Source organism: Protopterus annectens, chromosome 5.part0, assembly GCF_019279795.1.
Source record: "Protopterus annectens isolate FY-2018-M chromosome 5.part0, PAN1.0, whole genome shotgun sequence".
In the NCBI taxonomy this organism is placed as follows: Eukaryota; Metazoa; Chordata; order Ceratodontiformes; family Protopteridae; genus Protopterus; species Protopterus annectens.
In genome coordinates this window covers 355,457,158-355,474,606 of record NC_056735.1, presented here as the reverse complement: position 1 = coordinate 355,474,606, position 17,449 = coordinate 355,457,158, and the positions used below count along the sequence as shown (strand labels likewise).

The 17,449-nt window shown below is 36.8% G+C and overlaps 1 protein-coding gene across 3 annotated transcripts in view; it reads left to right on the top strand.

Annotated features, from left to right (window-relative positions):
* LOC122802629 overlaps window positions 1-17,449 on the top strand; it is a 1,172,105-nt gene that overhangs the window by 79,711 nt on the left and 1,074,945 nt on the right. For all 3 annotated transcript variants that reach the window (XM_044072319.1, XM_044072318.1, XM_044072317.1), the window contains exon 3: window positions 1,284-1,406. In XM_044072319.1, coding sequence (XP_043928254.1) covers window positions 1,284-1,406 — 123 coding nt within the window. The remainder of the gene's footprint in view (window positions 1-1,283; window positions 1,407-17,449) is intronic.

Genomic DNA, 17,449 nt, shown 5'->3' with positions numbered 1-17,449 from the left:
CTTTGAAGCTAGAGGTTATCCTACAGATGTGTAAGCCCTTTCTGTTCCATATGAAATCCCTTCTTGGGACTTTATTATTTGTGGTGACCTTTTTGTTAGAAATTTCAGCATATTTGAGTTCTTCTTTTGCTGTTCTCCAATTTTTCAGCTTTGTTGGTTTATGAGGTATTTTGCTTTAAAAAGAACTCCTTGACCTTACGTCTACCTTCAGTGTAATTTATAGACTTTGACATGACATTAATTTGGTTATTTTTTATTTACTTATTTAATTTTTGTAATATCAAAAGATTGTGATAGCTCTACTTGTTTGGAATAAGACCATTTTACTTTGAAATTGGTCAATTTTCAGAGAAAGTTATTGAACAGATGAGACTACTCGCTTTAGGTCTTTTCTGAGTAAATGTTTTGTGGAGCACATATTTGTATTCTATTCTCTGTTAACTTATTGAGGAAAGTTGACTAAATTAATTTGAAATTTAATAAATTAAACATTTTGAATATATTCAGTAAAGGTAGTTTGTGAATGTGAGAAAGGGTAAAACAGGGAAGTGATGGCTGGATGACTGCAATTTCATTGACTCCCATTCTTATGAAAAGATTTTGATGGAAACCTGCTCAAGCAAACCTTATGCTGCTGTCCTCCTCACAGTTCTGTGACCTTGGAGTTAGTATGTATACATTATTTTTTTTTCAAACATCTTTATTAAATTTACACATAGACAAAGGCAGTCTTACATTTATATAAATGAAAACATACAAAATGATATCACTTTAGCTGTAAACAATTTACATCACAGACACAATTGAAACAATTGTAGTTGTAAACACCATTTACAATCTTCTTATCATAATTATGTGCACTGAAGGAGGAATGTTCAGTATTTTTTGGAAGGCGTGCCATCTTCTGTCCCTTTATCCATTTCATATGCAGGAAACAAATGATTAAATCTCATTGTTTTAATGTTCTTCAGGCTATATAATAATTTATTTTTGTGATAGTATGTGTGGGTGAGTAAGCCAGAAATGCCCTGATGCAGTTGTGTCTATTATACCAGAAGATCAACTAGAACTTTTTTAATTACTGAGATTGCAGTGGGATGTATTCAGCACTCTCATTCTGACCCTATGAAATTATTGATTTATTTTTAATTGCTAAAGTGCTGAAGTAACACAAATCACTGAACTGTATGAAATGGCAGTACTGCAGTTTTGTTAAATCTTTTAGAAACTCTTAAGAGTACATTAACAGTTTTAATAATATTATTTTGTCTTAATTTTTACAGGTGTATATGCCAAGAGGACAAACCAAACACAAAAAAGTCAGTGATTTTGATATTGCAGCTTTGTTAAATTTTGTGCAGAATTGCAAACATTTTCACAGCTTGATAAAAGGAAATGTAAATAAGGTAAGTGTTGCCAGTAAAAAGATTTATATTCTATGTGATGGCCTGCCTGTCTATATATGCATTATTAAGCTTCACTAGCTACATACTGTGTATGCAGTTCTGAAAGTAAATTGTCCAATTCCCAGCAGTTTGTATTTAAGAATGTTATATTTTGTTAGGAGAGATGGATATGTAAAAAACTTTTACAACTTTTATAGTGTGGGTTCTGTCAGTGAGCCAGTTGGCGACCCATCTTGTGACGTAGGGATTTATACCTAGTTTAGTGAGTTTAGCTATAATTCCAGAATGGGGGATGGTGTCAAAAGCCTTGGCAAGGTCAAGATAGGCTGTGTGAACCACCTTACCCTCATCCACGGCTTTGGTGATTGCCTCAAAGAAGTCGATCAGGTTCAGGAGGCATGATCTGCCTTTCACAAACCCGAACTGGGTGGGATCCAGAGTTTGGAGGTTACCAATGTCTTTGTTTATGAGTTCCATGATGATACGTTCCATGGCCTTGCAGACCAGGCTCGTCAGGCTAATAGGTTGATAGTTCCCGGGATCAATGGTGGCTCCCCCTTTGTGGAGTGGGATAACTGTTGCTGTGCGCCATTCATTGGGCACAAAGCCTGATGCGAGGCTATTATTGAACATGGTGCTTAAGTGGGGAGCCAGTTCGTTGACTTAGCCTAGGCTTTTGACACAGTTCCCCACTCAGGCATCACTGAGAAACTCATCCTGTTGGGAATTAACCCATATGTCACTGGATGGGTAGCCAGCTGGCTCATCAACGATGCATACAGTCAAAGTTGAGGATTCCACCTCTACCAGCAGACCAGTTACCAGTGGTGTACTACAAGAATCTGTACTGGGTCCCCATCAATTTATAATTTATTTCTCAGAAGTCAGGGCAAAAATAGATGGCCCGTGATCTACCAAGTTCGCCAGATGCCTGTGATCTACCAAATTCACTGATAATTGCAAACTGGGTGCAGACATTGAGTATCCCAACGATGCCGACATACTACAAAAAGGGCTTACACAGATAAATAATTGGTGCCAAAGCCACAGACCTAAACTAAATGCAAAATAAATGCGTTATCATCCCTTTTGGCAAAGGGGAAGTCCTTGCATATTACAGTATCAACAGTACCACCCTTAGACCAAACGCTATGGTGAGATATTTGGGAACACAGGTTGATAGCAACCTTAACTCTGATCACCATGTGTCCACAGGGGTAAGGAAGGCATTCTACATTGCCCATCTCATATGTAAGGGCATCACATCCAGAGCTAAGGATGTTATAATTCCCCTGTATCATCCCTCATTAGACCACTAATAGAGTACAACATCCCTTCTGTATGTACCTCACCAGACACCTGCAGCAACTGGAAAGACCTCAGAGGTTTCTCCCCAAGAAAATTCAGGGCCTTCAACACATGACCTACAGGGATAGACTGAAGGCCCTGTCACTGTACTCTGTATCTTATAGGCTGATGAGAGGTGACTTGTGCCTGGCCTACAGTACAGTCTCAGACCTTGCCCTAATGGAAATGCTACACATCTGCAAGTCAAATGGAACAAGATTAGCTCATTCTAGGGATCTTAACCTAGCCTGCAACATTAACAGGACATGCTGGAGAGAAAGATATGTCTCCCAGAGATTGTCACTCCTCTGGAACAAACTCCCAATTCACATAAAACAGAGCTCCTCAATGATCCTATTTAAGTGCAACTTAAACAACTGGATGGGGGACTGTAAATTTACCCAAGGGATGTCACCTATGTCCCTCTTAGATAAGGGCAGTCAGTGCTGATCATAGACTCACTCTGCAAGTATAGACCATACAACTTGGTCAATAAGGGAACAAGGGTATAACATGGCTAGGCTTATAAAGGCCCTAGGGCCAATAGCCTAGTAACCTCCTGTGAACAAATAGCACAATGCCTTACATGAAATAACATGGTGAGTGATGATTCGCAGTGAGGGCTCATTAATAGACATAAGTAGCAAGATCACACTACTGAGAAAAAAGCACAGTATGCATTATATGCAAATGAATGCTTAGTGGCTTGCAAATGAAAGACATTTTAGAAATGAGAATGATTCTGTGTGCAAATGATTACATAAACATGACGGAGTGATTCAGAACTGTTTAAAAGCAGAACAATAACTGTGGTGATCAGCAATTCTATACACTGTCAATTACCAATGGACACACATAGTTTCTGCATAAAGATGTTAGGATTAGCATCTGCAGTAGCCAAACAGCACTTGCTGGTGACCACTCTCAAAGCCAGTCACCATGACATTGTAAGCTGTCACCTTATGCATTGTAGAGGGGGGGTCCTTCTATGGCTGACTTATCACCTTTGTGACAGGATAAAGTCAGCTACTACCATGTTGACAGAGGCACCACATGAGAGCTTGTAAACATATTCTGTCCCCACATGGCATCCGACAGGCTGTATAGAATTCCTACTCCTGTGAGACAGTAAGGTCTGTGTAGAATTAACCATCTTTGCTCTGGGTCTTTCCAACATCCATTGGGAGTTTCTCAAGTGCCTGCCTCATGTGTCCTACAATACTTATTGTGTATGATGCTGCAGCATGTGGGGGAACTATATGGTTACCGTGGACAGCAGAGAAATGCCATTACATGAAGATTCTATGGCATAAACCATTTCTGTGAAGTTCTGGAGACCCTGACTTTGCTCACATTGCCAACTCCCCAGCTGCTGAACCTGATGTCCAGCTTATGAACTGGAAGGACTTCCACCCCATCATCTGCCAAGTGCTGTGCAATGCACAGGGTATTATTTACAATGTGTCTATATGCCACCTAGGGCCAGTTCAAAATTGAGTTTCCATTGTCTGGCCAACTGGACTTTTTTAATAGTGAGTTGAAGTATTTTTACAACACAGAGAAAATGTACTAATGTATCCTACTATGATATTCTAGTTTAGAAGATGTATTATTATACTGTACTGTAGTAAGCAAAAGGTATAGAAATGTAGCAATATCAGTGAAATAATATTAGATAAGATGACATTTGTGTCTAAGTGGGGAAAAAAAAGGAAAATCTTAGAACATGATGCACAAATCCTACAGGAAAATGCAATGTTGTGAGGAAAGAGATAAGATGACTTGAGTCATACAAGGAAATATATTTGAATAGAGAAACAGAGTACTGTTTGTGTGTCTACCAAATTCAGGATTAGATGTACACATATTGCCTCTGTAGACGGTATAAAATACCACATGGTTTATAAATTGTTGATAAACTGCAAACTGATAGCATAAGAAATCCCTCTACTTTAGCTAGTGTGTTTTGTTGAGGATTTAAACTTAATGGTAAAATAGCTACTAGAAGCTTAGTCACCACCACAAATCAGGGTAATTCATGGAAAAAATAAAAACAAGTTGGGTTCCAGAAATTGCATGAAATACCTTTTACTCACAATACTACCACTCTATTTAAATGAGTAGCGTAAAATGCATCTCCTTATGTCTAGCATGATATATATGCATATGTATAAAACTCAGAACAGATTCTAGGAAAGGGAGAGAAAAGTTGTAAAGCTAGAGCACATCAGTGTGACCAGGCACATGATAAACATTTTTTGCTGTAACCTACTAATGTATAATAAGAAGAACAAATAATTCTGATGCATTAAGATAGTGGAGAAGGGAGAGATGGAATCAGCAAGAGATAGTGAGTAGTTTTGCTGAAACTGAATACATCCTCAAGTCTTGATAAGTACCTTCACATGATGGACTTTGTTTTTACAAAATCTCAAGATGACAGTGGCATACAGACTGTATTTTATATGTCATGGGGAAAGGCAGCTCAAAAAAAAAATACTATGTGCATAGGTCCCTGGATAAAAAAAATTGCCCACTCCTGGTATACACACTGGTTCCAGGAAGGAAAAAAAAACAGCAGCATAGAATCCTCAGAATATAGAAGCATTCCTACCACAAGACAGGGGCAGGCCCAGGTTGAGGGTGGCCCTCTGTGGCAGAAGGAAGTAGTCCACATTATGTCTATAATGGCTAAAAAAATGACAAAGGTGCTGTCAAAGTTGGAAGATACTGATCAATGTGGTTTTGTGCGGTGGAAGCAAACATTTGACAACATTAATAGAACAAGGATGATCCAGAGGAAAGCAAAATATAAGAAAATACTGCTGCTGTTGTGGGTCTTGATGCAGAGAAAGCATTCAACACAGTAAGCTGAGATTTTATGAGTAGGGCAATGGAAGCATTTGCATTTCCTGATACAATAAGGATAATTAATAGGATATATGAGGGATCAGAGACAAAAATCAAAGTGGGAGGATTCCACTCTGATAATTTGTGTCTGAACAGAGGAACCAGGCAGGGGTGTCCTCTTTCCCCTTTGTTATCTGCATTATATTTAGAACCACTGGCAAGAAAATTAAGGGACTCAGAAATTCAAGGACATAATTGGTATGGATTTTAGAAAAGTTGGCTTTATTTGCAGATGATGTTTTGTATCTGATAAAACCAGAAAAATAAAAGGACAGTGTTGTGGAATATTCTGAGACAGTTCTGGGTTTTTTGGGGATATAAAATGAATGAAGTTAAAACAAAGGCTACAGCTGTAAACTTTGTCCCCACACATTAATTGGTTCAGCAGTACCCATACTTATGAGGACATGATAAAATGAAGTATTTTGGAGAATGGGTTAAAAAAGACACTTATGACAGCTAAGGACATGTGGGAAGAGACTAAAAAGACTAAAGCAATTTTTTTGGGCTAGGCTTGTAAAGGCTGCAGGGCCATTAGCCTAGTACACACCTATGAACCTATAATCATAGTTTAAAATTGAAATGTCTCTCTATTTAGATGGATCAGATGAGTCTTTACTCTCTCTTTAGGCATCACAGCCACCAAAGCTTTTTTTCCAGGATATTGGTGCTTCCCCCTCCTTTTAAGATGGTACTAAACAAAACCTTCCAGATCTTTATCAATTTCTTCCCTCCTAGCCTCCAGACCTCCACCAGAATACCATCTATTCCTGGAGACTTTCTTGCAGATTGGGTTTTTCACCACCACTTGCATCTCATCTCCTCCTGCTTAACTGTTAATTGTTGAGCCTTGTCTACCTCTAACCATGGCATATTTAAGTCCTCCATAAGTATTTCCATTGGTACTTTTTCTTGATTTCTCCACTTTGCTGCTTTACACAATTTTTCATACAAATTCCAGAATATCTCCAATAACTCCATAGGATCTCTGGTTATTTTTCTTCTTATAAGCTCCCTAAGTTTTGCAGCAACCCTTTGTACTTTCTGTTGTGCAACCTGATGTGCCAAAACTTTTTGTTATCTGGCATTATTATCTAAAAACAGATGCTTAACAACAGTCTTTCTAAACTCCTGTATATTATCTAGGTACTCCCTTATTTTCTCTTTAGCACTCACAATCGGTCCTCCTCTTATTTTGTGTGATTCCTGTTATTCTGCAATAGTTTAACTTGTGTCAGTCCCTCTAAACAGTTCTTGTTACTTCTTAACAATATTTCTTTTCCTTTTTTATTTCCACCCTGTTTTTAAAGTCCACTTTCATTTTATTCCACTCATTAGCTATAACTTCTGGAGTACTTTCTTTTTTCCTTAAAAACACCCAAATAATTTCCAGTACGCATTCCTTAAATTCCTCTCTTTTTAACAGGTAGGTGAGGAATTGCCAGTGTCTCATCTTTACTTCATTACCCTGCATTTTTTATCTTAGAAATTACTGGCACTTGATCTAAAATAGTTATTGAATGTGTGTCAGTTTTCAGTTAAATGAACATGTTCCTGTGAAATATAATTTCTGTCTAGTCTAGCCCAGTTATTATACCTTGGGAATAATTTGTAAATTCTGTCCGAGTTCCTACCATTGAATTAATGTATTTTGTACCAAATATTTTCATAATTTTCATCAGAGCTCTACCCCATTTTATTATATTTTTCCCTTCTAGGCCCCATAGATTCATCCTCGTTGTTGCAAATTAAATTCTAGTCCCCACCTATAAGTAATATTCCTTGTAGAAAGCTAATTATTTCTCCCAAAATTTGTTAAGCTCTAAAATAGCAGTTTTAAGTGGAATATAAATATATGCCAGCATAATCGTCATCCCTTGCCAGTAGCCCCTTACTACCACAAATCTGCCATTATTTTATCTTTTTCCTCTTCTATCACTGTTGGAACTCCTTATGCAATTAATATAAGTACTCCTCTTTTCTTCTGTTCCTGATATTCTGCCGAGTACAAATCCTCTCTTTATCAAATTCACATGCTCGGTGTTTTCCAAATGTGTTTCGTATAGCATTGTGAATTGCACTCTTCATCTCTTAATATAATTGAATATTCTTTCCTTTTTTGTCTATACCTGTGAGAACATTCCCATTCCGAGATAATATGAAAAGTGTTGCCATTATAAGAGTCATTATTCTCACCTGTCATATATGACAGCTTTTTAAAATATCTGTTTCCAGCTTTTGTGATAGATGCACCCACTAATGTTTGGCATGTTCATCCTTTTTACATTTTTTGTCATCAACATTGGAAGCTATGTCACATTTTTATAAGACTTTTTATTTATTTATTTATTTTTATTTATTTATATTTGTTGACCGGGAGTGTCCGACTGGACGTAGGTCCATTTTCAGCGGAGGCCCAGGGAGAAAAGCTCCACAGTTAAAATAAACAGACAGTAGTTACATTGGATTACATAGCAATTAACAATTTACATAGCAATTACTTACAACATATTTACAGATTAAGAACATAGTACATCAGTAGACAACTAGAATCTTTATCTGTGAAGTACATAACAGACATTAACAAATGTTACAAGAAGAAGTTCCTGCTGTATAATAAGTACTGGCTTATGAGCATCTGAGCTTGCTATAATCAAGGTAGTTAGTGGAGTGGAAAGAAAGGTAGTGGTTGGATGGGGAGGGTGATATTAGAGTGGGAGTTGCAAGGGCATAGCCAGCATGGTTTTAGGTGCACTTTTAGTAAAGTTTTGAAGTGGGTGCATGGTGGTATGGAGGTAATTGTGGGTGGGAGGGAGTTCCATAATTTGGCTATGGTGCAAGAGAATAGTGCTTCACCAGCAGAGTTATTGGCTTTAGTGATCTGCAAGTGATTTTTGTTGCTGGATCTTAGTGGTCTGGTGGTGCGATAGGGTTGGAGTAGATTCTGGAGGGATGGGACATTTAGTGGATGATTTACTAGTTTGTGGGCAAGTGAGAGTTGATACCATTGAAGGAGGTGAGGGAGTTCAAGCCAGCCCAGTTCAGCAAGTGAGAGACAGTGGTGACTACGGTAGGATGCCCCTGTGGCGAATTTGGCGATTTTGTTGTAGCAGGTCTCTAGCTTGTTTAAATCGCATTGCCTTAGGTTGATATATATTGGACAGGCATAAAGTAGGTTGGAGATAAGGTGGGAATTTGCTATTGAAATCTTTGCTGCTTTGGTGAGAAGTTGCTTATTTCTGTATAGCGCACCTAGTTTATTGTGGACTTTTTTTTATGGTCAAGGATATGTGAATGTCAAATTTTAGTTTATTGTCTATTTCCACTCCTAGCAATTTGGTGTGTTCAGTTGGGTATATAGTGGTGTTGTCTTTTGCTGTGATGTTAAAGTGAGAGTTGTTTTGAGTATGTTTGGTGGGTTGGAAGATGAGTAGTTTAGTTTTGTTTGGGTTGAGTATTAATTGGGCATCGGATAACCAAGTTTCAACAGAGGAGAAGGCTTCCTGTGTGACTTTTTGCAGTTTAGGTAGGGACTGGGCTGGGCAGATGATGGCTGAGTCATCTGCGTATTGTATGAGTGTGCCATGTTTGGTGGCAGAGGCTAGATTATTGGTGAAAACAGAGAAGAGAAGGGGTCCAAGGATGGATCCTTGGGGAACCCATATGGAGACAGGTAGTTGGGGAGATATGTCATTCTGCCATACAATGGATTGTTGGCGGTCAGACAGGTAACTCTGAAACCAGTTGGTGACCAATTGTGAGAAAGATAGGTTATTGAGGACAGAGATAAGTTGTTTGTGTGGGACCATGTCAAATGCTTTAGATATGTCTAGGAAAGTAGCAGAGGAGAGATAGCCATTGTTTTTATGCTGCAGGATAGTGTTAGTAAAGGAGAGTAAGGCAGTGGTGGTGCTATGGTTTGGTCGGAAAACATGCTGAGTATTGGAAAGGAGGTTGTTAGTAAGGAGGTAGTCTGAGACCTGAGAGTGTATGTATCTCTCTAGTATTTTGGAGAGTGGAGAGAGAATAGCTATGGGGTGGTAATTGATTAGTTCTGTGGAGGGTCGGCCTTTGTGGAGGGGAATTATATGTGATACTTTCCACAGTGTTTTGTTTCAGTGAAAACCCTGAAAAAAACATACAGTCCCAGAACACCCCCATAACCTGTTAATAAAAACACACAAAACTACGTACATCTTCAAATGATGAAATTTAACCCTCCTAATGAGAACAATTGTCTCAAATAGATAGCTGCAAACAAAGGCCTTAAGAAACCTAAATTAAGGTTATCCATGCTAGGACCATGTTATTGCCTTTGCTTCAACTTACGCTAATTGGTGCCTAATGTTTTTATCATTATTCCCCTCTCAGATGTGAAAAAACAACTTGTATGCTTTCAGAAAACATTAACTTATAGCCTTTTAGTGCTTTGTTTTTTTTTTTATCGCCCTATAATTATCTTGTCTCCATGGAAATGTCAGAGAAAAAATGTAGTCCTAAGCTGCAGGCTTCTAAAGACAAGCTGAAACATTTATTGCTAAAGGAAAACTTTTCATTATCTTCACTGTTCTTTTATTTACTTGCTTCCACTTAGATTAAGCCAATGGTCTTAATCCAGACATTCCCCTTTGCAAAAGTAAGAGAAAATATATGGGCTCTACATATGTTATGATCTGTGTACTTTTGCACCCCACCCCCACCTGAACAACCCAAGAGCCTATTATCTTAAACATGCTTTTGTCTAGCCTTTTTGCTCTCTTTGTATTGTAATGCACACATTTCTTAATACTAAAATTGAAGAAAGAAAAACAAGCATATGTTTACTTTAGTATCTTTATTACATGCAAGAACAACTAAAATGCTTTACTATAAAACATGGAATTTATATAATGAATAGTGTTATAGAAATACTGTTAAGAACAGAAATTGTTTTGCTTAGTTACTTTTTTCTTCCTTTTCCCTTTCCCTCCCTGATCAGCACCCTTACAAACATTAATGACATGAAGTGAGGCAAAAAATAAAGTAAAAGTCAACTATTTCCACTTTTTTGTTATACAGCCATATTGCACAAATGTGATTGGTGCTTTGAGGACTCGCATTTATTCAATGATTTCCATTTTGCTGGCCTTCTTCCTGTTCATCTCCATCTCCCAACTCCAGACTCAACATCAATTCCAAGATATTCCTGTCCTTTTCTCTGTCTCTCAAGCATTTTCTTTTGGAACAATGGAAAAGGTTGCATGGAAAAGTATCTTCATGTGTTTTATTATCAGAATAATGAGAAGCAGAATCCTGTTTTGCTTGATAGCTCACATTTTTGTTGGACATGCTTTTTTATTTCATCCTTAGCCTTTTCTGTATCAAAAAATGACTGGTCCTCCAGGAAAAATATTCTGAAGACAAGTGGATACAGCAGCTTGAATTTTATACCTCCCTTGTGACATTCCCTGATTGCTGGAATTTATTTATGTACTTATATTACTTATATTTGTTTTCTGGGGTAGAGCATGATCTCCACAGTCCCTTTTCAGCCTCAACCCATGAGGGGTGTCTGTTAAGTGACTTGGTTAGAATCGCACAGTTAGGAAATAGAGGCTGAGGGAATCAAACCTTGCACCACTGGACCACAGGAAACAGCTCCTTAATCCTCTAAGCCAACTGCCGGATGATTTAAATTTGCTTCTCTTCTCCCTGGAGTACATTGAATAATCATTTTCCACAAACAGTCTACTGGCTCCAACTTTTAATGCTTTTCTTTTTGCCACAGTTTTATCAGGATTAACTGTTTCTGCCAGTAGGTTTATATCTTTAATAATACAGGTATTGGCTGCATTCTCATTGCCAGGTATGGCGCATACAATAATACAGAAAAATAAAGTCTTTGAAAGAGAGGTGTAAAAAATGCAACACATTATCACAACAGACCGAACTGTGCCATACACTATTTCTAAAAATAAACTAAAAATTAACAGCAGAAGCAGAAAAATGTAGAAGGTATGCAGATAAATATAAAGGAAAAGTGCAAAATATGCAATTCATTGTTGACCCAAAAAACATTTATTGAAAATTGGGAAACAAAGCAAAAGTAAAATAAACACTACCAAAAGAAGAAGGTACTTTCTGAAGTAGCTTTTATGAAGACCATGTTGAACATAACAAAGTTGCTAAATGGATAAAAGAGTTACAAGAAATGGTGAGAAGCTCTAATATAGAAGATATAAAATTGGAAGAAGTAGCAGCCAGAGCAATTGAGGCAAAATTAACAAAAGCTCTTAAATGGAAAACTCCAAGTCCAAATGAAGTACCTAACATCTGGCTAAAAGTTCTTTACACAAAGATTTAGCCCTGAAAAATTTTTATATGAACATCCTGAACAGACACTAGCCTGGTCAACAACATGAAAAGACATACTTCTCCTTAAGAGTGATCCTGCAAGCTGTCCTAAGAACTACCGAATAATAACTTTCCAACAATACATAATTTATGTGCTAGTATTGATACAGACATAATATATTGTCATCTAGAAGAAAATTAAATCATAATAATAGAGTAAAAAAAGAACAAAAAATGAGTAAAATAAAGTCATATGGAGCAAAGGATCATATTTTATTAAATAAAGCCATAACAGACAGCTGTAATGAATTGTTTTAATATATTACAAAAAAAGCATCCAACAGTATCACTCATTTGTAGCTAATAGAATGCTTTCAGATTTACAAGATATGCCATACATTGATCAGTTACATTGCAGTGACTGTGAAATAGTGGCAAACCAATTTGCAGCTGGGCCATAGTAAAGGGCAAATTATTGTCTTGGGTATAAACATTCAGAGGGGATGTTCCAGTTTAATTCTTTGTTATTAGTGCTATTTTGTCTTGCCCTTAACCCATTAATCTGTTTATTTAATAGACTAGTCTATGGTTACAGTTTAAGTTAAAGAAGCCAGACTTGCTCAAAGACATCTCGTATATGATTTGTTAATCAGTTACTTTTATATAGTTCATTAGATGAGGATCTGAAAGCATAACTTACAAATGGATGAAACTTTCTCAGATCATATAAAATTAAATTTGGTCTTGATAAATGTGCAAAAGCAACATTTATAATCGGAAAGTTGCATTGCCACGAAAGTATCAACCTGAGACAAGAATCAGGGAGAATTTAAACAGGGGAGTTTAAATGGGGAGTATATATAAATATTTTGAAATAGATGATGAGTCAGCAATAAAACATGAACAAATGAGACCAAAGCTTAATATGGAATACTTAAGAAAACTAAAGCTAATATTGAAAATTGCCTTGACATCTAGGAATAAAGTCAAAACTATAAATCACTTTGCTTATCTGATTCTAACTTACAGCTTTGGTGTGATTGACTAGACACAAACAGCATTGGATCAGCTGGACAAGAAAACAAGAAAAATGGTTCGTGCATACCAAATGATGTATAAAAAAATGTGCATACCAGTATTGCATATCCCACAGTCTGAAAGAAGTATGGGTCTACTCATAATTGACAGCATGTATATTTTGTAATCTCAGAACTGTATCCATATTTGCTGATCTCATGAGGTCCACATATACTGGAAATTGTAAAGCAGGAAGAGAAGACAGATGATGTCTGCTTAAAAGCATTTTAGAAAAGAGTTGGAATGTAAGTCAAAAGTAGAAGTTGATGAGAATCAGGCAACAGAAAGTGCCAAAAGAGAATATAAAGAAAAGGACTAGAAAAAAAGGAAAGAATATTGGAAATCTCACAAATGTAGTAACAAATATAAAGAACTCCTAGAGCAACCACATGTTGACCTGGATTTGATGCAGGAATTGTTAAGGATAGGTGAACCTGAACAAAAACCTGCACCTTTCGGTTTACAAAAAGTGGAGATGAAGGCAAATACAAGGTTTGTAAAACAAAACTGGAAACAGTTGCACATCTGTTTTCTGTGCTACACCAATGACTGAGGGTCTGTATACTGAACGGCACAATAATGTGGCAAGACTGTTGGATGAGGGATGTTCAAACACTAAATATATACAAGTAGCTAACAAGTATTGGAAACATAAACCACAGACCACTATCATCAGTAATGAAGTCTGGATCACATAGGTTCCACCCAATACCAACAGTTAAGAAAATAGATGCAAGAAAACCAGATACAATCGTACAAGAAAATCAGATACAATAGTACAAGAAAACCAGATGCAGTAGTCCAAGATAAAGGACAAAACTAGCATTACTCACTGAAATAAAGACATCCCCATTAATTATAGTCTAGTACAGTACAAGAAAAAGAGATACAGTAGTACAAGCAAACCAGATGCAGTAGTCCAAGATAAAGGACAAAACTAGCATTACTCACTGAAATAAAGACATCCCCATTAATTGTAGTCTAGTACAGTACAAGAAAAACAGATACAGTAGTACAAGCAAACCAAATGCAGTAGTCCAATAAAAAGGACAAAACTAGCATTACTGAAATAAATACACCCCCAGGAATTGTAGTCTATTACATATAGAAAGAAAGGTGCACACACAAAAATAATAAAATACCAGGATCTGCAAGTAAAAACTAGAGCTATGTGGATGAAAGAGAGACGGCAGATCCAAATGTAGTAGGAGCAACAGGACTGAAAAGAATTTTCAAGCATTCTTAAATATCCTGCTAGTACATGTATGTAACCCTGTATGAACTGTAGAAGGAAGCAATTCTAGGCATTGCAGATGCCAAGAAGAGCACTCTTGGCAAAAAAAAAAAAAAAAGTCAAACACTGAAGCAGTTGGAATTTTGGGAAAAATACATGCAGAATAACATTCTGGAGGAGGAATGAGGTCTACAAGAAGGCAGGAATTGAGTAAGCTTTGTAAAGTTTGACTGATAATGACTAGATAGATCATAAGTGATGTATAATATTTGCAACTAAAAATATGTCCGTATGGTTTGTTTTCATTTATATAAATATACAATCGCCTGTGTCATAAGTGATAATTTAATAAACATGGCTCTTGTTAAAAAAAAAAACACTGAAGCGATAATAATTTCATGAACTTTAATGGTACCTTTACTCAGGAACTGAGTCTATTCCTATAGTGGTATTAAAAACCCAAGACTATCCAAAGGTGCTTCAACAAAGTATTAGTTTAAGGTTGTGCGCACTTTTACAATCAGCTTATTGTACATTTTTTATTTTTTTCCCCTAACAGATTTGTTTGTTTTTTCAATTGAATTATACAGGTTATAGGTCACATTAAAGGTGGGAAAAGTTTTGAAATTATTTATTGTGGTCTCATTTTTTATATCACAAAACCTGGCATTTTAACTGGGGTGTGTAAACTTTTTATATCCACTGTGTATATGCTAAGTCTGAAATTGCCATTTCTTAGAATATTCCCTTTTCTGTGAGGCATGGCAGTCTTGGAGTTGGCATCTATAAGTGTGGGGGTATTGGGGACTTGCCTCCCTACTGGGGAGTGTGGGGGGGTTGTCTCCAGCTAAAAAAAAAAAAAAGTTTAAATGAGAAGATATGTCTGATGTTCACTCTTCTCTTGTATTTACATTTATAGCAGTTTTTTTTTTTTTTGGCCTTTTGGGATTTCGCATTGCTAATCCTGGCATTTTAATAGCGAGCCTTTTAGACACAGCAGAAGTATATTCAACCAAAGTGGAATAGCTAAAGTTGCTGGTTCAAAGTCTGAGAAACAAGGGCGAAGGAAATTCTAATTCTTGGATGTACTTTGTATGTAACACTGTTAGCTGCACTGTGGAAATATTCAGTTCAAATTCAAATTTAAGTGCTTATTCACTAAGCAGTACAGACAGTAAATTCATTAAACCAAAATTAAATGAGATTAATTTTGTAAATCAAACATTGAACCAAAAAACAAAGCAAGGTCAAATATAACTTCTTTTTTTGAAGATTTCTATCAAATCTAGTTCAAACAAGATAAAAGAAAAGGCCAAATTGGGGCACTCTGTTTGCAATTAAGGCAGTAAATTCTAGAAGCATGGTACTGGAGGAGAGAATGAATGCACACCAGAAGATTCAGTGTATGCCACTGGAACCACTAGTGCCCCCAAGAAAACCAAGCACAGAACATGAGAAGAGCAGTCTGAAATAGTTAACTCCTTCAGCTTAGTTAAGAGGTGACCCAGGCCATATAGGAATGAAAATTCAAATATTAAGATTTTGAAAGTTTTGTTGCAGCAGGCAGGGGACCATTGGAGACTTTGCGGCAGAGCAGGGGAATAACTTGTAGTTAATAGGTACCACTAGATAACTGGACTGCTGAGTTCTGTAATACCTATAACTAGTCAGTTCTGTGTCAAGAAACTTTAGGTAAAGGGCATTATAATCAGTGGGTGAAGAACCTAAAACATGGATGACAGTAGGGAGGTCATCAATGGATATCAAGTATTTGACCCTGGCAATGTTCTTTAGACAGATACAAGATGATGTGAGTACAGTGGCCACTTGCCCTTTAAGTGCCAGTATTGTGCAGTTTTATAATTAATTAATTAATTAATTAATTAACATTTGATTACTAGGAAGATCCAACTGCGTAGGTGCCCCTTTTCATTGGATGCCCAGGGAGAAAAGCTCAAGGTGTTACAATAACTTTGCAATCTTCAAAAATAATTCAAAAATGTTTACAGTTTTCCAAATTAGACATAATGTGAAAACATTGGTTAAGAATAGATATAACTTACATGACGATTTAATATTTACTGAAATTTTAGCCATTTTAGAGAAATTAAAGTTAAGTTAGTATAATACAAACAGGAACTGCAGTATGAAATGAGGGAAAAAAACAGGTTTATGGCATATTTAGATAGAGAGATAAGCGGGGGAGAAAATGATTGAAGGAAGTGATTGAAGAAGGGGTAGTAAGGAGGTCTAAGGTATGAATAGGTACTTGTTCATATTTAGAGATATAGTTAATCCTGGAGCTGAGAAAGAACAGAGCCAGATTTTGGCCAGGAAGTCTCTAAGAATGGATTTAAAGGACTTGAGGGAGGGTATTGACCTGATTGATACAGTTAAGGAATTCCTGACCACACCAACATGGTATGAGTACAGACCATTACCAGCAGATTTGATAGGTTTGTGGACAGAGAGGAGTTTTTGGTCATTAAATTGTAATGACCGCGTGGGGTCAGAGTTGCGTAGAATGATATTTAGAGCAGGACAAGTAGATGGATACTGGATAATGTTATAAGTAGTAAAAAGCTGTGTATATGTTAGTTGATGGGGGTAGTTTTAACCAATTTATACTTTTTAGTGCTATACAGTGGTGGATTTTGAAAGGGGTATTGGCTGCAAATATAGCCACTTTATTGTAGCATCATTCAGGTTTTGCTTTTTGTGATGCATGGAGGTTAGTAAGGATGGGAGCACCATAAAGAATTGTGAGAATGAGATAAGTAGTGGCAGGTGTTGTTTTAGTTGCATTGATGAGAAAGCTTTTGGCTGTGTAAAGCATCAATAATTTGTGTTGATTTTTTAATGAAATTTTGTATATGTAGGTTAAATTTAAGATTATCATGCACCGTCATCCCTGATAATTTGCTGTGAGAAGAGACTTCAATGGTTTTATTATTAAGAGAGAAGATTATAAATTTTGTTTTTTCATGAGAGGGATTTGACAGAAAAAAAAGTAGTTTGTTTTTTGGGGGATTGAGCACGAGTTGAGTTACAAAGCCACGTTGGAGATGTGCCAAATTGTCCGATGTGCATGTGAGTGTGGAGTCATCTGTGTGTTGTACTAGGAGGGCCTGTTGTATGGAGG